The sequence below is a fragment of the Oryctolagus cuniculus genome, chromosome 1 (assembly GCF_964237555.1).
Source record: "Oryctolagus cuniculus chromosome 1, mOryCun1.1, whole genome shotgun sequence".
Lineage (NCBI taxonomy): Eukaryota > Metazoa > Chordata > Mammalia > Lagomorpha > Leporidae > Oryctolagus > Oryctolagus cuniculus.
The window spans coordinates 109,325,076-109,351,382 of NC_091432.1; the positions used below are offsets into that span (position 1 = coordinate 109,325,076).

At 60.5% G+C, this 26,307-nt stretch overlaps 2 protein-coding genes across 16 annotated transcripts in view; one reads left to right on the forward strand and one right to left on the reverse strand.

Moving 5' to 3' along the window:
- Positions 1–8,729, forward strand: part of CEP164 (centrosomal protein 164) — a 76,453-nt gene extending 67,724 nt beyond the window's left edge. For 10 of the 14 annotated variants that reach the window (XM_070065144.1, XM_070065121.1, XM_070065135.1 and 7 more), the window contains 13 exons: positions 402–545; positions 968–1,051; positions 1,186–1,254; positions 1,501–1,676; positions 1,992–2,121; positions 2,356–2,420; positions 2,833–3,040; positions 3,864–3,971; positions 4,558–4,672; positions 5,145–5,504; positions 6,288–6,354; positions 7,190–7,312; positions 7,441–8,729. In XM_070065144.1, the coding sequence (XP_069921245.1) occupies positions 402–545; positions 968–1,051; positions 1,186–1,254; positions 1,501–1,676; positions 1,992–2,121; positions 2,356–2,420; positions 2,833–3,040; positions 3,864–3,971; positions 4,558–4,672; positions 5,145–5,504; positions 6,288–6,354; positions 7,190–7,312; positions 7,441–7,534 (1,743 nt within the window). In that variant the 3' untranslated portion in view covers positions 7,535–8,729. The remainder of the gene's footprint in view (positions 1–401; positions 546–967; positions 1,052–1,185; positions 1,255–1,500; positions 1,677–1,991; positions 2,122–2,355; positions 2,421–2,832; positions 3,041–3,863; positions 3,972–4,557; positions 4,673–5,144; positions 5,505–6,287; positions 6,355–7,189; positions 7,313–7,440) is intronic. The other 4 variants (XR_011384870.1, XR_011384871.1, XM_070065132.1 and 1 more) reach the window with 4 other exon arrangements.
- An 11,509-nt stretch (positions 8,730–20,238) lies between these two features.
- Positions 20,239–26,307, reverse strand: part of DSCAML1 (DS cell adhesion molecule like 1) — a 338,651-nt gene continuing 332,582 nt past the window's right edge. For both annotated transcript variants that reach the window (XM_070078766.1, XM_002708369.4), the window contains 6 exons: positions 25,428–25,458; positions 25,127–25,245; positions 24,702–24,854; positions 23,867–24,061; positions 22,725–23,036; positions 20,239–21,237 (listed from right to left, as the gene is read on the reverse strand). In XM_070078766.1, coding sequence (XP_069934867.1) covers positions 20,762–21,237; positions 22,725–23,036; positions 23,867–24,061; positions 24,702–24,854; positions 25,127–25,245; positions 25,428–25,458 — 1,286 coding nt within the window. In that variant the 3' untranslated portion in view covers positions 20,239–20,761. The remainder of the gene's footprint in view (positions 21,238–22,724; positions 23,037–23,866; positions 24,062–24,701; positions 24,855–25,126; positions 25,246–25,427; positions 25,459–26,307) is intronic.

Sequence of the window (26,307 nt, forward strand, 5' to 3'; positions counted from 1 at the left end):
GGGGCGGATTTTAGGCCCCTGCCCCAGTGACTGGAACCTGTACCCCAGCCTCTTCCTGCATCCCCTGGGGGCAGAACCAGTGTCCCATGATGAAATTTGGTCGCCGTCCTTCCCGCCCCACTGACTGCCCTGCTGAGGAATGGTGACGATTTATCAGTGATTTCCCTTATGGAGGAGAGTTGAACAAGAGGGGAGCCCGGCTCCCAGAGGGGACTCCCTGTGGCACTAGCCAACGTCTGCTTCAGCTGGGGAGGGATGCAGGTTTCCTGGGGGCTGACCCCATGCTGTCCTCGCTGCTTGGGCCTCAGGGGCTGATGGTGGTCCTGGTCTTACTGAGCCAAGGCTGAGGAATGGGGAGAACTGTGACTCTTGGGGTGTGTGGGGCCCCGCCCTCCCTGTAGGAGAGGAAGCAGCGGGCTGACCTGCTGGCACACCTGACGGGAGAGCTGGAGCGCCTGCGTCGGGCCCACGAGCGAGAGCTGGAGAGCACGAGGCAGGAGCAGGACAAGCAGCGCGAGGACTTGTGGCGCCGGCAGCGGGAGCAGGTGGGGGGCCGGGGCGGGGCCGGCTGGGCCCACTACCGTCTCAGTCCGTCTCTGCGGGGTAGGAGAGTGCTGTGGCCATGGTGGGACGGAGCCTGACAGTTTCAGGAATGGAGTCGCTCATGGTCAGCTCCAGGCTGGGCACCTTTGCTCCTTTCATTCCTGGGCCAGGAAACAGGCCCAGGGTCAGGAGACGACAACTCACATCAGGTCTCGGGTTGACGCCTGTGCTTCTCCTTGCTCCTGTGCACGAGGGGAAGGTTTAATGCCTTCCTGGGAGGCGACTGGGGCATGCTGGGAGGAAGCCTGTGCCTGCTGGGCAGTTGGGGTGTGGTATGGTATGTTCCGGAGTGCCTTCGTGTTCCTCTGCTGATGCCTTACACGCTGTCCACGCAGTTTACTTTCCACCTGTGTCTTGTGGGCAGGAAAGGAAACTCCAGGATTTAGAGGTGGAGCTTGAAATAAGAACCAAAGATGTCAAGGCCAAGTTGGCTCAGCTGGACGTGCAGGTGAGGGAGCTGTGGTGGGGGCAGCGTCTACAGGCATCCTTGACCTTTGGGTCTGCTCCCCCAGAGAGGGAGCACACCTGCCCCTCAGAACTGGGGTGTGTAGTCGGTCAGAGGGCCCCGTCTCTGGCCCGCAGGAGAAGACGGCCCGGAAGGAGAAGCAGCAGCTGCTTGACGTGCAGAGGCAGGTGGCTCTGGAGAGAGAGGTTTGTCTCCTCTTGGCCTCCTCCTCCGTGCAGGCCTGTCCAGGGCACTGCTCTGGGGACTCCAGCTCGGGGTCCTCGGGGAGTGGGGCCGTGGAGGGAGGACGGGAGCCTGTGCACCCCTGGCTGCCTGACCGCAGAGCCAGCGGCTCTGAGTTACGTCCCCTGCTGTCTCTTCCGGCTCCCCTCGCCCACTAGTGCAGCCTGCTCCCCTGACGTCTCCCGGTGCTTGTCTCTTCCCCACCCCAGGAAGCCACAGCCACCCATCGGCACCTGGAGGAGGCGAAGAAGGAGCACGCCCAGCTGATGGAGTCGAGCCGGCAGCTCCGGAGGGTGCTCGATGAGCTTCAGGCTCGCAAGCTGGACCTGGAGTCCCAGCTGGATCAGCTGCAGGTGCAGAGTCAGAGACTGCAGAGACACGTCAGGTGTGTGGGCACCGGGACCTGTCCCCCGTGGCCACCTCCGCCTGGCCTCTGCCTTCTGTCACTCACGGCCCCTGCCTCACCATGGCCCAATCAGTAGGCAGAGGGGCGGGTCTGACGTGGAACCAGGCGGAGGGGTGTGTCTGCTACAGTTGTAGGGAGTGAGGTGTGAAGAGGCTGTGGAACACGGTGGGGTCTCTTGTTCTACTGTTCCTGCCTCGGCTCCGCCTGCTTCGGGGGTCTTGAGGGGGGTGTGGAGGTGGTCCCGTGGCGTGACTGCGTCTCACACCCCACTTCCGCTCCTCTTTCCCCTCACAGCAGCCTGGAGGCTGAAGTCCAGAGGAAGCAGTCCACGTTGCAGGAGCTGGCGGCCGAGGAGAGTCACCAGGCTGCTCCACATTTTGAGCCCAGTCTCCGCATTGAAGACCTGAGGAAATCCCTTGGGACAGTGAGCTGGGGCTCAGGGCTGGCGTGGGTCCTCAGGAGGGGCCTGCTTCTGCCCTGCATGCAGCCCAGCCCCCTGCGGCCTCTCCACACGCCAGATGGCGCCCGTGGGCAGTGCCTGGCAGCTGGCAGCGCCTTTTCCTTGTCTGGGCACTGGGAGGGGCTTCAGGGTCTCTTGGTCCTGCAGGGCATCTGCTTTTGCTGCCCTCAGTGGGTCTTTTCTACCCTGTGTCCTTAGAACCTGGCCAAAGAGGCATCCTCTTTCTCCCAGAGCAAGGAGGAGAGCCCCTTGTCCTTGGACAGGTGAGTTCCGAAAGCCCGTCTGACACCGGGTTGAGGGCCCGTGATGGAGTGAACGAGAGCCCGTGTGACAGCTGGCTGAGCAGGCATGAGGCGGCAGTGACTACCAGTGGGCTTGCCTCCGGGGGAGGCCCAGGGACCGCGTGCTGGCCTCTGCTTGAAGCTTGAACTGCTGGGAGAGTCCGGCCGTGGGTTGGGAGGCGCGGGCATGGTCCCTTTCAGAATCATGGTGGGAGCTCTTAGCCCCATATGCTGCGTGGTGTAGGCATTTACCCCGGCACCTCACACCCCAGCCCAGCCGCTCCTCTCTGTGCCCATGTGGGCCTCTGCTGGGGAAATGGCCATGTTCCTTCAGCAGAATTTAGAGTCTTCTGTTTCTTTCTCCAATGCCCCTGGCCTGGCCTCACCTCTGCAGTGTCCGGCACTATCTCTCTGCTGAAGGGATAGCCCTCCGCAGTGCCAAGGAGTTCCTGGTGCAGCAGACGCGCTCCATGCAGAGGCGGCAGACGGCTCTGAAGGCCGCCCGGCAGCACTGGCGCCAGGAGCTGGCCAGTGCTCAGGAGGTGTCCAAAGACCCACCAGGCTCCAAGGCCCTGGAAGATGTGCGCAAGAACCTGGAGGAGGTCAGGAGCCCAGAGGAGAGCCTGCAGGCCCTGTGCAGCGAGGCTGCGTAACGCGGTGTCATGGGGCGGTGGGGGGGGGGCGGTGGCGACACCGTCTCTGACAGTAAACCCCTGGAGCCTCGTGATGGCCACGTATACTGTGCCAGGCAGCACAAGCCGAGCGCCCCGCACCCAACATCCACAATCCAGAGCGCTCTGAGGTTTGGATGGGAAAGTGTATGCAAAGATTCCAAAATCCGAAACACTTCTGCTCCCAAGCATTTCAGAGACAGGCTATTTAGCCTGTGCCCTTGTTCTGGCCTTCTGGTCAAGAGTACAATTAAGGTTTAAAAAATTTTTAAATCCAGGGTTTTGCTTTTCCATTCTGTTGCACTAAGGACTTTGTAAATGAAAATCTTTTGAACATTCTCAGGGTAAGTCTGAGTTCTGTCTCTGTTTTGCTTCTTTTTAATTTGCAGTGAAGAGGCAGACTTCATTTTTAGGGTTAAGGCCACCAAACTTTACGCCAGGGGAGGGTCCCTGCAGCTGGGCTCTCTTGGTTCATGCCTGCGCCCTTAGAATTGTGATACTGCCAAGAGCTGGGGAGGGGACACAGGCCCCTGTGGTCCTGAACCCGGCCCGGGGGCAGCAGAGGGCCAGGGGCTGGCACAGGCCGAGGGGCAGGCTTCTCGGGTATCTTCCCCAGGCTGTTACTCAGCTTAATCTCTCTGAACACTGGCGGTGGTGGTGATGATGATAGTAGTGATTATAAATAACCAGTCTGGAAGCCAGATTGCTGTCTGCGTGGTCAGTCACTGCTCTTCCCCCGCCTCCCTGGCTGCAGGAGACCAGACACCTGGATGAGATGAAGTCGGCCATGCGCAAAGGCCGTGACCTGCTGAAGAAGAAAGAGCAGAAGCTGAACGAGCTGGAGTCTTCCCTTCGAGAAGAGGTACAGCGCTGTGGCTGCGGAGCCCACCTCCCTCTTCCGGTCCTGGCATTGCCTGTTTCCGGGGGAGCTGGGCCTTGAGAGCCCGGGACTGGGCAGTGGGCTCAGGGTCCTGGAGGTAGAGATGGCAGTGGCTCGTCTCTGAGCTTGCTGGGCACCCTTGGGTTTGGATGTCTGAGCTGGGTGGTGCCGAGCACACCTGGAGCCTCCAGAGAAGGTCCCAGAGCAGGGGGACTAACACCTGTCCTTACCCCCCAGAGGCACCCAAGGAGGGCTGTGGCCAGCTCTCTGAGATGGATGCTCGTGGCAGGGGTCCCCACCTTCCCTGGGTCCCTGTGGACTCTCCCCTGGACGCCCAGGGCTTGGAGCTCCAGTGTCAGACACACTGCAGAGGAGTTGACTGGGAGTGGGGGCCGATCTCGGCCTCTGTCGCAGGCAGTTGGGTTCTCTTAGCCTCTCCGAGGTGTCTGCTGGGACTCTGGGCCCCAGATGAGCCCAGTCACCAAGTCCTCTGTCCGCACATCACAAGGGCAAGGGGGTAGCAAGTCCCTGGGGAGCGGGGGTGAAGACTAGCACGTCTGCCCGTCAGGCCTCCGATGAGGACACTCTGAGAGGAGCCCCCACCAAGAAGGTGGTGACCTTTGACCTCAGCGACGAGGAGGAAGAGAGCAGTGAAAGTTGTGAATCTTCCTCCCTGCCTCCTGGTGAGTGTGGTGGCTACAGGGAAGGGGGGTGGAGAGGCAAGGGTGGGGCCTTGCATCTGGGAGAGGGAGGAGCTTGGGGAACAGGGGCACAGCCCCCGCCCTCAGCACTGAGGGGACAGGTCTCTGAGCCCACGTCTAGAAGCGCTGGCAAGAAGGGACGCTGTGTGGGTTGGGGCAGGCAGGGCCCAAGGGGTCAGGGGGGGCCTTCTGAGCGCCACGGAGCCTTTGGTCGGGAGACGTCGGGCCTGGTGAGCCTCCCCTCCCGGGAAGCTGCTCTCCCTCTGCGGCGGCCACCTGCTGCTGGGCAGCGGGGTCCTCTCCCCTTCAGCTGTCTAGGGCCAGCTGCTGTCTGCACTGTGGGGGACACAGGAGCCGTCTCGCCCCCAGGCCCCGCCCCAGGTGCCACGGTGCCAGCTGGGTCGGGACGTTTCAGGGCCCTGAACCAAGCCCAGCGCCTGCCTTGTTCTTCCAGCGACGCCAACCCCGAGTCCCATCGTCCCCACCAAGATCCACCACTTGAGCAGCTCCCTGCAGCGCATCAGCAGCGAGCTGAACGCGGTGCTCAGCATGCTGGGCAGTCTCGGCACGCCGCCGCCGCCGCCGCCCCCGCAGCCACTCTTCACCTGCACGCCAGCCCCGTTCTCAGCCCGGCCCTCCAAGAGCGTCCCCACGCCTGCCTACCCCTCCCTGACCCCCATCCCAGCCGCGTCTCCTGTTTCGCCTGTGTCCACCTCGTGGGCCTGGGACCCGGGGCTGGGCCCCAGGCTCTCCTCCTCCGTGGCTCAGACAGTGGACGACTTCCTGCTGGAGAAGTGGCGCAAGTATTTTCCATGTAAGCCTCCCTCGGGGCAGGGCCTGCTTCTGGACGGAGCCTTCCCACCTCCTCCTCTTCCCATCTACGCCCTTCCTCCTGCTCATCCTCTCTGCCTACCCCTTGTCCTGCCTCAGCTTGAGCCAGGTCCGTGGGTCCCTCGTGAAGAGGAGCCCGCAGGTGGCCCTGAGCCAGAGCTGTGCGGTTCGTGGTGGTTCACGCGAGCCTGGGCAGAACCTGCAGGGCCCGCGCCACCACCTGGGGCACAACCGCACGGGCCAGGCACCCTGTGTGCGTGTCTTCATTTCCTCCTGCTGATGGGTCCCTGAGGCTGTGATATTTATCCCCACTGCACAGGTGGGGAACTGAGCCCCAGGTGGTTAAGTAATATGCTCTGGGATGCTCCGTGAGTGAGCAGCGAGCTGGGTTTTGACCCCGTGTCTCTGTGACTCCAGGCTTCTGTTTATAACCCCTGAGCCACGTGGCTTCCCTCGCTCCAGGGCCAGGCGGCCTCCCCTGGTCCCACAGCCCTGCCGAGGAATGTGAAAAGCCGTCATTTGAGGGAAAAAGTGAAAAACAAAACAAAAGCAAAAACATACTTTCTGCCTGCCCCTCCCAATGGAAAGTAGATTAACTTTTAGAATCAACATGAGTAGGACAGTTCCTGCCTCACCTGCAGCTACCGGAACTTCACTTGCTTCTGTGTGCTCTGGGGGCACTGCCTTGTCTGTGTGGGGGCGGGGGGGTGCTGGTGGGCAGATGCTGGGGCCTGGCTCTGCTGACTCACTGCCCGTTCGTCTCCAGCTGGCATCCCGTTGCTCAGTAACTGCCCGCCCCCCCTGGAGAACAAGCTGGGGTACGTGTCTGCCAGGTAAGGCTCCCCGTGGGCCCGGAGTGGACCCTCACCTCAGGCTGCTCCCTGCACCACCCTGGGCAGGTGGGGCCTCGGTGGGGAGCACGCCTTCTGGTCCTGTTGCCCGGAGAGATGAGGCCCCGGTCCACAGAGCTGCCTGCCCCTTGCCTGGGTCTGAGGCACCATCCACAGCCAGGGCAGGGTCAACTCCACGGCTCTGTGGTTCCAGTGCGCTGGGCCTGGGCCTTCCCGGCCAGCTTCAGCAGAGAGCTGCCCTGTGGTCCCTGTGGGCAGAGTCAGCCCTTGCGGTTGTGCCCCTTCCTGTGACCCACCCCCACCCCGGCAGCCCTGGTGTCCGGCCTTTGTCCTTGGCATCGAGGGCTCTGCTTCCGCTGCTGCCTTCTTCCCCAAGTCTTGCTGAGCGACATCTGGAGCAAGAGGAGCACCCCGTCGGGGAGACAGACGGGCGATTATTTAAACCTGTTATTAATTTCCCATTCATCTCACTCCTTGCCAAGCGTCTCCCCCCCTTCCCTGCTCAGTCCCCAACCATCAGTACCCCCGCCGTCACTTTGGCCAGCTTGGGGGCTGACGCTGGGCGAGTATTTGACTTGGCTGAGGGGAGCCCTTTGCCGATGAGCTTGGCTGGAAACAGGCAGAGGCGGGAGCCTGGAGCTCCTGCCGGTAGTGGGCACCCAGGGAGGGGGCAGAGGGCCGAGGCTCGTGGTTCTGGGGGACAGCTCTTGCCAGAGGAGGGGCTCCGAATGGCCAGAGAAGGCCCCAGTTGCACGGCAAGGGGATGTGACGGTCGGCCCCGCTGCCTGCTCTCTTCCCCTCCCCACACCCTCTGCAGTGAGCAGCTCCGCTTCCTGCAGCGCCCCCAGTCCCAGGTCCCTGAGGCCGGCAGCACCAACTTCCAGGGCATCATCGAGGCTAACCGCAGGTGGCTGGAACATTTCCGGAACGACCCCAAGTCGTATCCTTTCTGCTGGTCCCAAGCCTTGGTCCAGCCCCTGGGCGTGCTTTCCTTCTGCCTGTGACCCTTTCGCGGCCCCTGCCGAGTCGTGCCCAGCTGACCTGAGTTTCCCTTCACCTTGTGGCCAGACATCTCTTCTCCGTGCCCAAGCCAGCAGCCACTGTGGGCCTGCTACAGCTGGGGCTGGATGAGGACAAGACCCTGAAGGTGTATCGCTACTGAGGCCCCGAGCCGGGGCTCTGGGGCAGCCCGGCCTCCCGCACACACAGACCAAGTGCCTGAGGAGCTGCCTGCACTTTATCCCCCTGATACGGCGTCCTCCTGTCCCCTTGCCGCCTGCCCTGCTCAGGGCTGGGAGGACAGGTGGCAGCATCGGTAAACCACAAGCCATGGCTTCTGTGACCATGTGGCGTGGCTCAGGTGGACATGCGGCGGCCTCGTGGGCTCTGGCGAAGGCACAGCAGCGCTGCAGGTGTGCGGCAGCTGGGGGCGTTGGGGACCTGGGCCCGGAGGGTGGCATCAGAGGAGCTGCCTCCCGAGACCACGGGGATCTGGAGCTGAGCTGCTCCCTGGGACCACTAGGACCGAGTGCCCTGCCTGTCTGCGCCCCGCGGCCACACCGTGTCTCCAGTACCTCAGCCCGGCGGAGGTCAGACCCTTCTGTTCTCAGCGGCTGCTCCCCGGCTCTCCTCTCCACCCTCTCAGGGCTGGGCTCGGCCACCAGAGCCCCACTGTGGCTGCTGGGCCCCAGGAAGCTCCGCTGCCTCTCCCTCTGTCCCCTTCCGAGCACTGTGCTTTCCCCCGGGCTCAGGAGTGCCCGCCTCTCCCAGCGCCAGCAGCCCGCATCTCAGGTCTCACGCATACTTCTTCAGGAAGCCAGAGAGCCCCAGGGAGAGGCGGGGCGGCTTCTGGCCTTCACTCTCCTCCGTGAGGAGGCCTTGGGTCTGTGCACAGGCTCGCAGCTCCGTCCCCTCTGCCTGTCCCACCCCCTGCCCCATGCCACGGCCGCCTCTTCCCAGAGCCTGGCAGCGAGGGGCCTCCTGCCAGGCGGAGCGGCTGCCGTGCTGGCGCAGCTTCCTGCGGCACGCGCCTCGGGGGCTCCGGCCCGTTGTCTCAACAAAATGCCCCCATTTTTCTTCTCTTGAAAGCTGTGGGGCTGCCCCTGCCTCCCCGTGGCCTCAAAGCTAGCTGTCTCCGCCCCGCCCCTCATTTCGTTGCCATGGAAAAAGAAACTGAGATCCCCTTGGCTTTTCTACCCCCTCAGGTACTTTGTAGGCATCAGCCGACTGCACAGAGAAAGCCCATTTTGTTACTTGGCTCGTTGTATGTGCTTTGGAATCGCTCGTGTGGTACGACCAACTCTGGTGACAATCCTGTGTGTTCTGCATCAATTAAACCTCTGCGGGTCCTTTTTCTACCCGGCTGTCGTGTGTGTGTGTGTGTGTGTGTGTGCACACGTGCAGGGCTCGGCCTCGGTCTTCTTGCTTGAGAGTAGCAGGGGGGAAGGCAGCTTCGTCTTCACGGGGCCCCGCCCCAGGTGTCCGAGTTAATCAGCGCAGTGCAGAGGTGCGCGTGGACACCTGCTCTAGCTTTATGCACGAGGAGACCAAGGCTCAGGGACCTCCCAGTGCCTGGGCCCCCGGTGCTGTAGCCCAGCTCTCTACACGCGGAGAGGCCACCCCCTCCCCTGCACCCCCAGAGCTCAGAGGCTTGGGGTGGGCTGACAGTCTCTGGCTCTCCCTTCAGCCCCACCCCTTACCTCCCTTCCCCTTGCTTCCAGCCCCACCCTTCCCTGGGGTGCTGGGAAGGGGTGGCTCAGGTCATCACTGTGTCCTGGTGGAATCAGAGGGCCCCTTGTTGCTCCTGCCCTGCCTGCCTCCCTCCCCTCCCCTGCTGGCCGCATGGCGTGGGCCCTTTCTGGCAGGTGTCACGCAGGTTGCAGAGTGCTGTGATAAACGGCCGACAAAAGGATGGTGGCCCTAGCTTTCTCCTTCAGTTCTCTCGCAAACACATGATTTTAAGCTGCTGTTATTCGCGCACGCGCGTGTGTGTGTGTGTGTGTGTGTGTGTGTGAATTTATTTGAAAGGGAAATAGAGCTCGCCCATCTGCTGGTTCATCACTCAGATGTCCACAGCAGCAAACCAGGAGCCAGGAACTCCATCCAGGTCTCCCACTGGGTGACAGGGCCCCGACCCACTGAGCTGCCGTCTGCTGCCTCCCAGGGTGTGCATCCGCAGCAAGCCGGCATCGGCCAAGCTGGGACTCCAACCAGGCACCCCGGGATGGGACGTGGGCCTCCCAAGTGGCGTCTTAACCACTCACTGTGCCACACACCCGCCCCTCCCCGGGCCTCTTCAGCTTCGCACCCTTGGTTTTGCACTCCCAGAAGCAGATGGCTCACACAGGCCAGCGCACACGGCCGCCGCCAGTGCCCTCGTTTCTAGTGAGTGAGTCCGTGGAGATGGGAGCCTTGCTTGATGGAGACGCGTCAAGGTCCCTCTGAGAAGAGGAAGGTGCCGCTGCCCCCTGCGCTCATCGGGTGGAGCTGCTGCTGCTGGACATTGGTACAGAACAGTCTGCGAGTGGGAGTCTGCCGACGTTTTAATCAGGTGGAGGGCAGGAAAGGGGTGGGATTCTGCTTTGGCTGGCACCTTCTGCGATGGGGCAGATCACACGCGGGCCCTCGACTCCACTGTGCTAGAAAGCCCGTCTCATGCTGGTGGAGCCCCGGCTGTGGACTTTGGGTCACCTTGCACTGTCCCCGTCACGTTTATCTCCCTGGTGGTTGGTGTTTTTAGGTGACCTGGTGGCACCTCCTGTGAGAGAGGGCGTAGGAGGTGCCCTCTCTGGCCCAGCAGGGACAGCTCTCAATGCTCCTCACCCCTGTGGGGCCCCACAGAGCTTCCCTAGGGAGGCCCCGCCTCCTGGAGAGTCCAGTGGTTCCTTGTTTCCCTCCCCAGGTCTCAGGCTGGGGGCACTATTTTTTTTTTTAAAGATTTATTTTATTTATTTGAAAGAGTTACAGAGAGAGGTAGAGAGAGAGAGAGGTCTTCCATCCGCTGGTTCACTCCCCAACTGGCCGTAACGGCTGGAGCTGCACCGATCTGAAGCCAGGAGCCAGGAGCTTCTTCCTGGTTTCCCACGTGGGTGCAGGGGTCCAAGGATTTGGGCCATCTTCTACTACTTTCCCAGGCCATAGCAGAGAGCTGGATTGGAAGAGGAGCAGCCAGGACTAGAACTAGCGCCCATGTGGGATGCCGGCACTGCAGGCCAGGGCTTTAACCCACTGTGCCACAGTGCCGGCCCCAGCACTATTTTTTTTTTTTAAAGATTTTATTTATTTGAGAGGTAGAATTACAGAGAGGCAGAGAGAGCGAGAGGTCTTCCCATCTGCTCGTTCACTCCCCAAATGGCTGCAATGGTCGGAGCTGGGCTGATCTGAAGCCAGGAGCTTCTTTTGGGTCTCTCACATGGGATCAGAGGGTCATCTTCTACTGCTTTCCTAGGGTAGGAAGTGGAACAGCCGGGCCCATATGGGATGCTGGCACTGCAGGTAGGAGCTTAGCCTACCACGCCACAGCGCCGGCCCTTGGCAATATTGAGAGGCTCCCAGCAGTGCCCTCTCTGGGGCCCAAGCAGGAGTCCCAGGGCTGCCTGAGCTGGAGCACGGGTGGTGGGCTGGGCTGCAGAGCCGCTGTGGAGATGCTGGCACTGAGTGGCTCCATTGTCAGAGGCAAGCATAGGCCGAGATGGCCAGGAGGAATGATCCCCAGCCCCTCCTTGCTTGGGTCAGATCAGCTGCTTAGTTTCTTCCCTTTATTCTAAAGACAGAGAAGGAGAGATCATCCATCTGCTGGTTCACTCTCCAAATGGCCACAATAGCCTGGGCTGAGCCAGGCCAAAGCCATGAGCTCAGGCTGGCGCCGTGGCTCACTAGGCTAATCCTCCGCCTTGAGGCGCCGGCACACCGGGTTCTAGTCCCGGTTGGGGTGCCGGATTCTGTCCCGGTTGCCCCTCTTCTAGGCCAGCTCTCTGCTGTGGCCCGGGAGTGCAGTGGAGGATGGCCCAGGTCCTTGGGCCCTGCACCCCATGGGAGACCAGGATAAGTACCTGGCTCCTGCCATTGGATCAGCGCGGTGCGCTGGCCGCCGTGTGCCAGCCGCGGTGGCCATTGGAGGGTGAACCAATGGCAAAAAGGAAGACCTTTCTCTCTGTCTCTCTTTCTCACTGTCCACTCTGCCTGTCAAAAAAAAAAAAATGTATTAAAGCCATGAGCTCAGAATTCCATCTGGGTCTCCCATGTGGGTGCAGGGGCCCAAGCACTTGGGCCATCCTCTGTTGCCTTCTCAGGCACATTAGCAGGGAGCTGGATTGGAAGCGGAGCAGCTGGGACATGAACCAGCACTCCAGTAGGGAATGCCGGTGTCACAAGCAGTGGCATGATACGGGCCCCTTTGTCTTCTTGAAAGAACCATATGGTTTGCATCTGATCCGTATGTTGCTTGCCCCAGGCCTGGTCCTCTAACCAGACGGGACTGGTCTGGGTCACTGGGATGGTTGCTCCTGAGCTGGGAGAGAGCTACTGGGCTCGCGAAGTCAGCTCCGCAGCAGCCTCCCTCCTGGGGGCGCCGATGTCTCCCAGCAGCTGCTAACCAGGCAGGAAGAGCTCTTCCGTGTGGTGCGGGGGGTGGTGGGGGGTGGGGGATGGTGGTGGTTGTGGGCCTGCAGTGTGGCCTGGCAGGAGGCCCCTCTCCTGATGCACGGCTCTGCCCTGTCCTGCTCTCCCAGCAGCTCTGGGAGGGGAGGAGTCAGCCTGCCTCCCGGCCTCTGCTCTGGGGCCGAGTGCGGGGCGTTGGAAGCGTTTCTGCTTGGCTCCGCTGAGGAGAGCCTGCTGGGGGGGGTGGGGGGAGGGTCGGAGCAGAGGACCATGGGAGTTGCACTTTCAGGGTGGAAACAGAGGGTGTGAATCGAACAATCGTCACATCTGTAAAATGGGATTAGTGGGATTAGTAGTCATCCCTATCCCATAAGTGGTTGTGAGGACTCCAGGAGTCCTCAGAGCAGCACTCCACACACAGTGAGAACACTGGCATCACACTGCAGGAAGACCGCGCCCGTGACCCTGATTCTGCACCAGCCCGTCTGGGGCACTGCGGACATCTAGACGGCCAGGGAGATGTTCGCTGGGGGTCTGGCTGGCTTGAGGAGACAGACTCATGAGGCTCCCACAGGGAGCCAACCCTGCCAGCTGCATGGAGCTAGGGATCTGGGGACACAGGCTTGGGAGGGTGCTGTCTATGGCTGTGCCCTCGGGCCGTCTGTGGTCACCTAGGCTGGGCCTGGAAAGGGACAAAGGGAAGGGGTGGAGGCAAGGCTGCTCTGATTACCTCTTGTCAGGCTCTTATGTTGGTGGGGGCAAAGTCTGGCCCCAAGGCTCTGTACTGTGGCTGATACAGCCTGGAGTCAGGGGTCAGCATTGTGGCACAGCAGGTCAGGTCGCCAACTTTGATGCGGGCATCCCACAGGGCACCAGTTCAAGTCCTCGTTGCTCGGCTTCCCATCCAGCTCCCTGTTGATGTGCCTGGGTAAGCAGCAGAAGATGGCCTTGGGACCCTGCCACCCACTGGGAGTCCTGGGATGGAGTTCTGGGCTCCTGGCTCTGGCCTAGCCCAGCCCCGGCCATTGTGGCCATTTGGGGAGTGAACCAGAGAATGAAAGATCTCTCTGTCTCTTCTTCTGTCTGTAACTTGTAACCCTGTCTTTCAAATAAGTAGTAAAAAAAAAGAAAGAAAGAAAGAAAGAAAGAAAGAAAGAAAGAAAGAAAGAAAGAAAGAAAGAAAGAAAGAAAGAAAGAAAGAAAGAAAAAAAAGGAAGGGGCTCCTTTGGCAATGAATCTAGCTCTAGGCCTCAGTCTCCTCTCCTGTGTAATGGAGCGCCCTGGGTGAAGCGCCCCGCATACGGCCGAGTGCTGCAGAAATGTGGGCCTGCTCCTGCTGCTTGCTCTCCTGCCCTGGGCTCACAGCATTCCTGTCTACTTCCACATGGCAGTGCCCCGGCCCTCGGGAGCTTGCGCATGTGCGCACAGGAGCCACTGGGGGGGCACCTGCACGGGCTCACCGGGTGGTTTGCTCAGGAGGAGCCGGTGCCCAGTGCTTTACCGACCCGCGGATCTCACCGCATCTCCACAGCCCTGCGAGGTGGGCAGTAGGGCTTCTCATTTTGTGAGGTTGGAAAAGAGACGCGGACACGCTTGGGAAGGTCAAGCTCACAGGCCTCCCAATGACTTCCCTGACCCCAGGCAGGGCTGTGCGTGTGGGCTAGGGAGCACGTGCCTGCCCTCCCAGCACAGAGACTGGCGGTGAGTGCAGGCAGAGGGAGGGCCGGGCAGCCTCGTGTGTGAAGAGGGGAAGGCGTCCCAGAGCAAAGGCCTCTGGTCTACCCTCGCCTGCCCCAGTACTCCCGTGGCCTCGGAGGCCAGCAGAGCCTGGACTGCAGGCAGGACGGCCTTGGTGCCTTGTAAGTAGCGCTTGCTCCGCCTCAGCTTGTTGCCTCCTGGAGAAAGTCAGCAGGCCCTGGGCCACGTCCGCTCCTGTCGCTGCAGCCAGGGGAGCCAGGTGGAGAGGCACTGCGGGCGGTGCCCTGGGGCTGGGGGCAGGGTCAGCCCAGCATGTGCGGTTTGCGCATCCAGCCAAATGGCTATCCAGAGATACACAGGTGTGTCCTGTGTTCCTCTGAGGCTGGGGTCATCCCTGTCCCTAGGAAGCCCAGGGACATGGGTGGGGACCTGTTGCAGCCCAGTGCACCCCTCTGCTGCTCCCTGAAGTCCTCTGGGGGCCACATTCAACTCTCCAAGACGGCCTTGGAGGGGTTTGAAAGCTGGAGGTGTGGCCGGCGCCGCGGCTCACTAGGCTAATCCTCCGCCTTGTGGCGCCGGCACACCGGGCTCTAGTCCCGGTCAGGGCGCCGGATTCTGTCCCGGTTGCCCCTCTTCCAGGCCAGCTCTCTGCTGTGGCCAGGGACTGCAGTGGAGGATGGCCCAAGTGCTTGGGCCCTGCACCCCATGGGAGACCAGGAGAAGCACCTGGCTCCTGCCTTCGGATCAGCGCGGTGCGCCGGCCGCAGAGCGCCAGCCGCGGCGGCCATTGGAGGGTGAACCAACGGCAAAAGGAAGACCTTTCTCTCTGTCTCTCACTATCCACTCTGCCTGTCAAAAAAAAAAAAAAAAAAAAAAAAAAAAAGCCGGAGGTGTGGGACCCACATCCTGGGGAAGAGGTGGGCAGACGCGGGGAGGCAGGCAGAGGCCAGTGTGGTGGGTATGCCCGGGAGGGGGCGGCGACCCTGCTCTGTCTCCAGCCTGGGAGCCCTGTATTATCCCCTCGTGCGCCCCAGACTCCAGGAGGGATGCACTGCCCATGGCGCCCTGAGGACAGCTCGGGTTTGGCTGCTGTGGGGGCGTTGGCTCAGGGATGGCTGCAGGCAGGGCTGGTGGTGGCCACTCGGGTGCTGAGCCCGATGCCTCCACTCAGAGCTTGGGCTGAGCCCCCGCGAGTCACTGAGAGGCTGGCAAAGCCCGGGGCCAATGCGGGCACACAGGGCTGGGCCGCTGCTGGGCTCTGCAAGGGTGGGACTGAAAAAATAATAAAATAAAAAACAAGTCATCAACAGCAGTGGGAGGATTTTAGGGCAGAGTGTGGAAAAGGTGAGGCTTCCTGGGGGACTGATAGCACTGATTGGGTAGCAGGGAGGCGTGGGGGCGGCTCCTGTTTGCCGCGCATGATAGAGGCTTTGAGGCTATGCTCAGCCTTCAGAGCTGTGCTCCTTACACCATTGTAATGCCTCTCTCCACTAGTGGGCGCTCCGAGGCAGCAGGGACCTGCATAGCCCACCTGCTCCCCCAGATGCAGACAGGGCAAGACCATTCATCAGGCCTAACCTGGCTGCCCTGGGACCTGGCCCTCTGATCAGCTGGGCTTTTTCTTGCCTAATCTCTGCTTCTCGGTGAAAAGCACTCGGCCAGGGCAGGCGATTGGCTTGGGACGTTCACATCCCGCCTCACGTGCCTGGATTGGGTCCTGGCTCTGCTTCCACCTCCAGCTTCCTGCTCACGTGCACCCAGGGGGCAGCAGGTTATGCCTCACATGCTGGGGTCCCCGCCACGTATGTGGGAGACCTGGATTGAGTTCTAGACCTCTTACTTTGGCCTGGTGCGGCCCTGGCTGTTGCAGGAATTTGGGGAGTGAAGCAGCAAGTAGAAGATCTCTGGCTGTCTCAGCATTCCTTTTTTTTTTTTTTTTTTAAAGATTTATTTATTTGAAAGAGTTAGAGACAGTTAGAGACAGAATCTTCTGTCTGCTGATTCACTCTTGGGATGGTTGGAAGCACTGGCCGAAATCAGGAGCCAGGAGCTTCTTCCAGGTCTCCCACCAGGATAGTGGGGGCCCGGATACCTGGGCCGTCTTCTGGGGCTTTTCTCAGGCCATTAAATGGACTGGAAGTGGAGCAGCCGGGACACAAACCCGTGCCCATTGGGGATGCCAGCTCCGCAGGCAACGGCTTTACCTGCTGCACCACGACACCGGCCCAGTCTACACTAATAACAACAACAACAACAACAAAGCAGTTCATCCTCATTACGGCCCTTCCCTCTCATCAACCCAGCTAGGTAAGGGGATTGTTCCCATCTCACAGTCGAGGAAACAGAGACTCGGCAGGGAAACCACTTTCCCAGGGTCACAGAACTGGAAAACAAACTTGGGGTCTGGCCCCACCTTCTCTGTTCTTCCCACCACAGGGCTGAGCACAGTGCCTGCCACCCCCCAGGTGCTACCGGGCTTGGTAAACTGGCTTTGGGATCCAGTCCCTGCCTGTGCCTCTCGCTAGCAGTGACCTGTGCAAGTCCCCTGACCTCTTGGACTCTTGTCTTAGCCAACACTCTGGGGACAACGATGCTATCTCTTGAGCTCAAAAAACCATGAGCCCATTCGTTTCCCGTCCTTGGCCCCTTCCTGCCGATCTCGAGAAGTCAGCCTTGCCTGCGGCTTCCCGTCTCCTCCGCTGCTCCTGCACCCACCCTTGGGGGTTTCTTTGTGCATGGTGTGCAGGGGAGAGGGGCGGCGGTGGAGGCCCTGGGGGCATGAAGACTTGCGTGGAAGAGGAAGGGTATCTGTGGGGATTCCATTCATGTATTCGTCCAGGTCTCCTTCAGAGGCACAAAACCAAGGGCCAGGAGCTGGAGTTGCAACTTCCCTTGTGCTCGCTGGTCTGCGTTGTTTGGCAGCACCGGCTCCGGTGCTGACCCGGGCCGATTGCACACAGGGGCCGCCTTTTTGTATAGGGTGGATGTGGAGACACAGGTGTGGTTAGCGGAGTTCTGGCCACAGCGAGCCCTCTGTCACTGGCAGCGGCTGTCGGTGCGTCCCTTTGTGCTGTTTCCTGTACCCTGGAACACTCTGGAGAGAGCCAACGTTTCCTGTGATCTTGGTCTTCACTGATCTCCCCCTACCTGTTTCTCCCACTCTCTGTCTCTCGTCCGTCTATACCGAGGGTATGTGATGCTCCTGTGACGTCAGGCACGGACCTGGGGGTGGCAGGGAAGGAACAGAACCGTTCTCTGCCCGTGGGGATCCTGTCCCCTAAGAGCGATGCCATGTTCAATGCCATGTGTGGAGGGCGGCCCTGGTGGGGCAGGGAGGCAAGAAGGGGTGTCCTGGAGCCTTTTGGGAGCAAGTGAGAAGGGACAACCAAGCTTGGTGCAACAGGGTCTTGGCTGGCTGCACTGCCCACTGGTGAAACACGCCGGCTTGGGGAGAGATGAGTTCTTCATCAGCAGGTGTCTGTCCATTTTCTGTTGCTGTAAGAGAATACACAAGACTCTGTCATTTATCAAAAAAATAGATGTTGATTTGGCTCGCCGTGTTGGAGGCTGGGGCGTGAGAACGTGGTGCCGTCACCTGCGTGGCGTCTCCGAGGGCCTCCTGGCTGCATCACAACACGGCAGCAGGCACTGCGTGCCAGCGCAGGCCCCCTCCTCTCAGGAGGCCACCAGCGCCGTCATGGCCTCATCTAACCCTGATACCCTCCAAAGGCCCCACCCCAGATATCATTAAAATAAAGACGGCAGGCTGTGGTTTAGCGCAAGAGCACATCGAGGTTAGATTATTAGCAAATGAGGACTGGGGGGCTTTGCACACATCCGTCTGCATTTGCAGGCCTGCGCGTTACGAGGGAGCCCGACTCAGTGGAACACAGGTTAAAGCAGCCCGTGCTTCACTTCTCTGCCGCTTCTCCCAATCCTCCTCTCCCCACGCCGTCCTCCCCATGGCCAGGCCTCCTCTCACAGCGCCATCCCCCCCAGAGCTGAATCCCCCCGACCAGCACCCTCGCCGAGGGAAGTGCACCTGAGCCCCTGCCTCCCCCTGCCCGGTGCTTCCTATTGGTGCCTCTGCCGGAACCGGTTACTGATGAGCCTGCATCAGCTGCTCACCTGCCCGGGAGTCCGGCTCGCTCACCTGCACCCGGTGGGAGCTTCACCTGGCAACATCTTTAGGGAAGAACTGGAACCCCGACTTTGATTGGCAGGTAGTATGGCCCAGTGGTCAGGGAGCCAGACACGTGGATTTAAACCTCATCTCCGACCTTTCTTGTTTTTCTGTTTTATTGTTAGAAAGATTTATTTATCTGAATGGAAGAGAGAGAGAGAGAGAGATATTTTCTACCCGCTTGTTCATTCCCAAATGACTACAGCAGCCAGAGCTGGGCAAGCTGAAGCCACGGGCCAGGAGCTCCATTCGGGCCCCGTCTGTGTGTGGTGAGGGCCCAGGTACTTGGGCTGTCTTCTGCTGCCTTCACAGGCACATTAGCCAGAGGCTGAATTGGAAGCAGAGTAGCCAGCCAGGACTCGCATAGCGCTCTGATATGGGACGCTGGTGTTGCAAGCGGTGGCTTAACCCACTGCACCACAATACTGTCCCCTTGTTTTTCTTCTAAAAATTTTTTTAAAGTATTTATTTGAAAGGCCGAGGGACAGCAAAGACGAGCTCCCAACTGCTGGTTCACTCCCCGGGTGCTCACGACAGCTGGGGCTGGACCAGGCTGAAGCTGGGAGCTGGGATGCAACCCAACCCTCCCATACAGGTGGCCGGAACTCAATTCTTGAGCCGTCACTGCTGCCTCTGCTGTCTGCGTTAGCAGGAAGCTGGAGTCAGGAGCTGGAGCTGGGAGGGAACACAGATGCTCCAATATGGGCGTGGGTGTCTTAACGACTAGGCTGAGCGCCCTCCCCTCTTGCTTTTCCGACCTCAGGCAAGTTACTTAGCTCCTGGAAGCTCTAGCTTTCTCCGGAATCTGCAGTGGGGCTGCGTGAGACAGCGTGAGGAGTGTGTCCACTCAGCACCTGGCACCCAGGGCGGGCTCGGCATTGCCCTTTCATGGCAGGGCGGCCCCTTTGCTGCCCTCGGGCAGGTGCCCACCTGAACCTCTGAGGAGCTGCTCGTTCTCAGGCGCTGGTTGGAGCTGGGTCCCATCTGCGTTTGTTAGTGTCCTGTGTGCAGGGGAGTGGGTGTGGGGGCACTCAGTCTGGTCCCAGGCAAATCTGCTGGCAGTTCTGAAGGCGACCTGCAGATGGCGTGCGTGGTCCTGGGAGGCGCCGCGTCTTCCCGGAGAAGGTGGGAAGCTGAGTTGTCACCAGGCACCGTTCTTACTGATGCCCTCAGCTGACTGTCCGGAGTAGGGCCTGAGTGTGGGGTCTGGGATGAGAATTTGCCCCCAGCCTTGGAATCACGGTGGAGCACAGAATCTCTGGCCCTCTGTTCCGAGGGTGCTGCCGTTCCTTACCTGGCGTGATTCACGCATCCTGCACACTCACGTCGGGTGGCCAGAGTTCCTGTTTGGAGGTGCTGCTATTAAAGATCACACATCCCAGGTCGGGTCCACAAGGCGCAGTCTGTGGACATGACCTCCTGGGACTGGGCTGCACAGACACCTCCCTCCTCTCCTCCCTCCCCTCCCCCACTCCGCAGCACTTCCAGTCCCTGCAGCCCCAGGGGAAAGGGACTCACCTTCCCACCGCTTCCCCAAGCCTCGCCTTGGTGTGTTCAGCTCAGAGGCTTCCTTTTGTTTCTTGGGTGCACTTCCTTTGACGAAGGGAGATGTCCCCCTCCAGACCATGGATTTCACACCCTGAGCTTTCATAGTCTCCTGCCCTCTGCCGTCCAGTCTCCCAAGCCTTGTGTCCTTGGTGGCCCAGCCCACCTGCCCCTCCTTACAGGTGCACGCCGAAGCCCCTCCTGTCGCTGCCGGCTGACGCTCCCTTCCCTGGGAGTCTACTTGCCGACACCTTGGAAGCCAGGTGAGGTCCCAGGGGTGCCGGCTGGTCTCTTTGGCAGAGCTCCCCTCCCCCTCCTCCACATGGGCTCTTTCCACCTCCTGTCTCTGAGAACATCTCCCTCCGCCCTCAGCTTGCCCGAACAGCTCAGAACCTCAGGCCCCGAGCTCCTCTGGCTCCCAGTTTGTAAGTGCCTCTCCTGTAGCTGGGTAGCTGGTGGCTGTGAGCAAGGGGTTTTGCATAGCCCCCCCCCCGCCCCCCCGGGGGCTGCCACCTGCTGCGCTGTCCAGGCTCCTCCACACTCTCCCCAAGGCTGTCTCCTACCCCAGCCACAAACCTCCTTCCACTCACAGGGAAGGGAGCCAGTGCTCAGTGGGGCTGAGGTGCTGGCCGAAAGCTACAGCATGGGTGCCCCCTTAGGGCCTGGGTCAGATCTGGGAGCAGAGCAGAATGGTGGTGGGGGGTAACAGATGCACTCTGGCTGGCTGGAGCGCCCAGTGCCCCTCACTGGGTCTCCCCCACCCCCATGAGAGGCGGCCGGCTTGGGGTACAGCGGCCTCTGCTCCCTCCCCACTGGCCCTCGCCACCCGGAGAAAAGCCACGACGTAGAAACATAACCTTTATTGCACACGGCGCTCGGTCTTTTTTCATAGAAAAAGGTATTAACACATAAGCATCTGCAAATTGAAGCAACTCCTGGTTTTCTGGGAACAGTAAAATCGCATGCAGTGTCTCTGAGCTGGGAGTCCGGTTTTTGCCAAAACGGCCGGGACGGGAGGGGGTGAGTAGGAGGGCGAAGATTGCCGAGTCTTTGTGCCTCTGTCTCAAAAGGAGGTGGGAGAAATATATAGCGATATAGCCGTCCGTCTCTATATCCGCCTATATCTCTCGGCCCGGATTTGGGGGGCGGGGTGTGACGGGGTGGGTCAAATTCTGTGCCCTGGCTCCATGGAGAAGAAGAAAATAGCTTCATTTGTACAAAAGAGTTCCATGTACAGGCGTCCGCGACTTGGGGGTGCCTTCTGCCGCCGGTAGGTTGGTGTCCGTCAGTTCAGCATAAATGACGCGGCAAGACGGCCGCGGGGGTGCGCAGAGTCCGGCTGGGGCGGCTCTCGTCGCGGGACCCCTACACCAGGGTGTAGGATTTGGAATAGGCCCCCGCCCCCTGCTTCTGCGAGCGCCCTACCCCCGAAGCGCTCATCTCGAGGAGTGAGTCCCTGGAGCCCCCCATTTTGGTGTGTGGACCCCCGGGCCGCGGAGGCTCGGAGCTGGGGGCTGGCGGGGCCGCACTGGGGACGGCGGGGGGCTCGGCCGGGGCGGGGCCGGGGGCGGGGGGCGCCGTGCCGGCCGGGGGGGCGGGCATGGCCAGAGTCCTCTGAGGTAAGGTGGCTGTGGAGGCGGCAGCGGGGGCCCCCGCGTGCGGGAGGCCCAAGGGCTTGCTGGCAGGGTCCAGGGTCAGGTGGCGAGCCTGGGCGTGGTAGGTCCGAGCCAGGTTGCGGATGGAGGCCTCGCGGGGTGGGACCACGGGGCAGGGTTCCCGCCCGTCTGCCTTCCGGAAGAAGGCCTCGGACTTGGCGTACAGCGGCAGGTTGCAGTAGTCACCTGGAACCACAGGGGCACAGGACGTTAGGGCCACGGCCCGCGGAGCCCCACCCCCGCCAAAGCCTTGCCCTTGCTCAGCCTTGGTTTTCTCCTCTGTGAGGTGCGAATGTCCTATTTCCCCTCAGGGCTGTCGTGAGCTGTGAGTGCCGTGAGTGACAGGTGTGCCAAGTGCACCAGTGCAGGGCCGGCACACTCAGTAGGTGCTCGGGCCGGCGTGGTGGCCCAGTGGGTTAAACCCGACATCCCATAATGGGGTGCCGATTTGAGTCCCGGCTGCTCCGCTTCAGATCCAGCTCCCTGCTAATGCACCTGGGAAGATGGCCCAAGTGCTTGGGTCCCTGCCACCCACGTTGGCGGTCAAGATAGAATTCCTGGCTCCTGGCTTCAGCCTGGCCCAGCTCCAGCCTTTGGCGGCCATTTAAGGAGTGGCCAACTGATGGAAAATCTCTTTCTTTCGCTGTCTCTCCCTCTCCGTCACTCTGCCTTTCAAATAAATAAATCATAAAAAATATGAATTGGTGTTTACTGTCACTACAGGCTGCTCAGCCTCATGCAAAGACAAGGGCTGAAGGCGGACTTCCAGCAGCTTTTCTGACCCCAGCCAGTCTGATTCTGCGCTCTGAGGGAGGCCCCGCCCCCCTCCACCTCCGGATGGAGAAGGCAGCTGTTTGTCCGGAGCTCTTCCTTGCCCCATCTGACCCCAGCACCTCCGCATCCTGACCTTGCTGTGAGCGAGCCCGTGCTGAGTGGGCTTGTCTGTCTCATTTAACCCTCGCACAGCCCCCCTGTCTGGGCCACTGGTCTCTGGCGTTCTGGTATTTTCCACCACTCTGGACCCTTATCACGTGGCCCAGTGCTTCCCTGTGCCCTGCCTCATTCATGTGGCCACTCGCACCAGACTCCATGTGGTCTGGGCCATGCGTGCTGCGACCCCAGTGTCTGTGGATCGACGCCTGCTGGGAACCCTAGACCTGCCCTGCTGGCCACCAGGGCCGTGTGCTCTGCCAGCATGGCAGGCCTTGTCACTGCCCACTGTGAGATGCGACCTCTGTGAGCTGAGCTGCCAAGACTGTGCCTTTGGGCACTGAGAGCAGCAGCCACTGGGCAGCTGACCCCATGAGGCCTCCCCCGCCCGGCACAGCTTCAGACGTAAGGGAATGATTGCTGTGCAGTGAGACCCACTGTGCGTCAAACGTGTCCATCATTTCCGATGCCCATCCTGCCAACGCAAAGCGGATACCACCACTGCAGTTTACGATGAGGAGATTAAGCCCAAAGAGGTTAGACAACTCGCCCAAGGCCACAGGGACATTAGGGAGGCGGCGCCTGGATGTATGCCCGGGTCTGCCCGCTCCCGAGTCCTTGCTCTCTGCTGGACCCTGTGCTGCCAGCGAGCCCTGTTGGGCTGGCAGGATCCAGAAATCCAGCCAGGGACCACGTGACGGAGGCTCAGGGGACCCCGCACGGGCGGTGGGCCTGGCACTCACTCTTGTTGGCCCGGTGTGGGATGGGCACAGCCACGTTTTTGCCTCGGTCGGCATCCTGGGGCTTGGGTGGGGAGGCGGTAAACCGACAGATGCCGGGCTCCGAGGGCGTGCTCATGGACGTCATGCTGTCGGCGTTCTCGTTGGTGCCCGTGGTCATCTGGTCGGAGGAGCTGTCCGAGATGAAGCACTCCGTGATCTCGAACTTGGCGTGCTGCAGCTGCTCCTCCAGCTTGGCGTGCTCGTAGGCCCGCGCCAGCTCCTCGTAGGTGGAAGAGGCGCTCTCAGTGGACACCATGCTGTTGCGTCCTTTGTCTGCAGACACGGAAGCAGTGGGGTTTGGGGGCAAGGAGTGGGTCCAGGGGAGACCCGGCTGAGCACCGCCCCCGTGCCTAATCCCACAACCGTGCGAGCCTGGGCCCGGGGGAGATGAGGCTCAGAGAGCCTGCTCTCCTCCTGGAAGGGCAGCAGTGCTGGCAGGAGTGAGATGCTTGGTTAGCAACGGGAGGAACATCCAGCTGTCTGGAAAGTCAGCACCAGCGGTTAGGTGTTGGGGGCAGCAGCTGCTGCTTGGGACACCCGACCCGCATCCCATGTTGGAGTGCTGGGGTTCCAGACCCGCATCCTCTCTGGCTTCCAGCTTTCTGCTAATGCGACTCCAGGAGGTAGTACTGATGGCTCATGTACCTGCATCCCCTGCCACCCACGTGGGAGACCTGGATGGAGTTCCAGGCTCCTGGCTTTGGCCCAGCCTAGCCCCATTGTCACAGACATTTGGGGAATGAACCAGCAGATGGAAGAGCTCTCTCTCTCTGCCTTTTAAATAATAAATAAGTAAATATTATTTCAAATAAAGAAAAAAACACCAATCCCTGGGATGCTCAGCCCACTCTCCAACAAATGTCTTGCTTTCTCTGACAATTGTTTTTTGGGGAGGGGGAAACAAAATGAAATCCTTGACCAAGCAGAGCTGAAGGAAGTCAGTTGCTTTTGTTCCGGCCACACCGTGGGTCGGTGGCCAGCTAGGAGTGATTGGTGCTCTGGACCCTGCGATCTGGTGGGTTGGGGTTCAGCAAGGAAAGTGGGGAGGGGAGATGGGGAAGCAGAGGAGGGTGGGCAGGATGCGGGCAGGGCCCCAGGCACACCTGTGTCCTGGGACAGGCTGGCACTGTAGCTGTCACTCTCGGTGACAGTGACACCATGCTGGGAGCCCACGGTGCGCCAGTCGGAGGTGAGGGTGCGGGCCGGCGTGGAGGCCTGGCACTTGGTCAGGGTCCACTGGCTTGAGTAGCGGTTGCGGGTGCTGTGGGCTGACTTCACGTTCTTTCTGGACACTGGATCTGCACGGGGGGTGGGAGGGGAGAGAGAGAGATAGCACCGCCCACCCAGGGCACAGAGCTCAGCAGCTGGCACGTGTCACAGAGGGTCCTGGGAGGCAAAGGGGAGGCAGAAGCAGCCCCGGAAGCTCCTGTGAACACGCTGACCACACTGCCTTTCCCTGACCATGTGTCTGGCCCCAGAGGAGGGGAACAGCAGAGTGCAGGGGTGGAGGCAGCGGTCAGCGTCCTGGTCCTGCACCCCTCCGCCCCCGCGGTCTCCTTCCTCCCGCAGAAGGGTGTGATGCCCCCTCCTGCTTCCTGACCGTTCATCACTCGCCACAGCCCTGCGTGCAGGCCCCCTTCCATCTCCAGTCCCAGTGCTCGAAACAAAGACCCTCGGGGAGCAGGGATGCCCAAGGCCCCGAGCCTGCTGGGTAAGGAGATGGAGGCCCAGAGCGGTGAGCTCAGGGATGCGCCCAGTCCCGGCCCGTGAGCCCGCACGCCAGCTCTCCAGAGTGCCTCATGCAACTCCAGCGCTCTTTCCATGCCGTCCCAGCCCGCCCCCGTCTTCCCCTCCCCTGTTAAACATCACCGCCGCCCCACGCCGGGCCCAAGACACCCTGTGGAAGAGCGCGGCTGTCTCCCTACGGATGATGCGTACTGGTTCCTGGCCGGATGTCAGACATGTCGATGAGGGGGCCCGTACTCTGGATGAGGGCTGGGTGATGCAAGGAGACCCCGGTACAGAAGCTCTGGGGGTTGACAGCTTGGCTGAACTCAGCATCTGTCACGGGGATGGTGGCCTTGTCGTCTCCTGGGGAGAAAGGACAATCATCGGGCACGTTCTGCAAACTTCTGTTTGTCTTTTAGCCCATGTTGAGGCCCATCGTATAGAGGAAGAAAGTTAGCTCTTGAGAGCAGCTGCGATGAGTTCCAAGGTTGGGGAGTCCTTGATGGGGCTGTGGCTGGGACCCTCAGCACTGCCACAAGGCTGGTGGTCCCCCCCCCCCCCCCGCCCCGCCCAGGGCTTGTGGCCCAGAGAGGCACACACAGCACAGGGCAGCCAGCCGGGACACCGCCACTCACCCAGCTGCTTGATGCCCTCCTTGTCCTCGATGAGCAGCTGCACCCTGGGGATGTCAATGTGCAGCCGCGGGCCCTGCGGCGGCCCTTTCACGGGGGTGTCAAAGCTGCGGTTGTTCTTGCTGTGGGGAGAAGGACTGGAGGTGGGTGGCTCAGCAGCCGTAAGGGACTGGGGGAGGGGGCTTTGCAGGACAGGGGGTCTTAGCAGCTCCTCTCCTACTCTGGGAGTACACAGCGAGGCTCCTGTGTCCCCTGCAGGGGAGAAGAGGGAGGGGAGGACAGAGGAAGCAGCCATGTGACTCACCTTATCAACATTTCTGCCAAACTCTTTGCATCTGCAAAACAGTAGAAAGAGAGGGGTCCTGGGTGAGAGCCGGTTTGAACAGGACGCTGATTGGGAAAGGCGCGGGAACGAGAAGGGAGAATTCCCTAGAATGGGACCAGCGCTTGTCTCCTGAGAAGCAGAGGGAGTCCCATAGGATCTACAGAATAGCCCCAAACTTGCACAGGTCTCATTGTTTCCATACAGGATTGAATCCAGCTCTGTTTCTTCTCCTCAGATTTTAATCAAATGAGGAGGTTCTTTACAAAGGAGAGGGGGCTTCAAACTGCTCCTCCTGCTTTGTGAGTTGACTAATTGAACAAGACGCCACAGCGGGCTGCAAACAGGCATCACCCAGTTGACCGCTGGGGAGAGGAGGCAGCAGAGGGTGAAGCAGAGATGGCCAACGAGAAGTCCTGGACAACCAAAGTCTCACATCAGCCAGGAGGCTTCAGAGCATCTGTCCCCCACACATCCATGGACGCACTTGGGGGTCCTTGTGTTGTCTCATAGCGGGCTTAAACAAGAGGATCAGAATTCTTGAGTGAGGAATTAAGATGAGAGGAGACTCAAAGGGCAGTTAATCCATTATATCCATAGTAACCAAAAATTATCTGTCAGAATGAATTATATTGTATGCATCTAACCCTCTAGTCATCTAACAATCCATCCACCCATCTATCCAATCATTCATGCACCATTCATCCATTCATTAATTCATCAATCCATCTACCTGCTCATCCCACCATCCACCCACGCATCCATTTAACCATTTGTCCATCCAAGCAGCCATTAATCCATCCAACCATTCATTTATCATTCACCTGTTCATCTATCTATCTATCCACCTGTCAGTCCAACC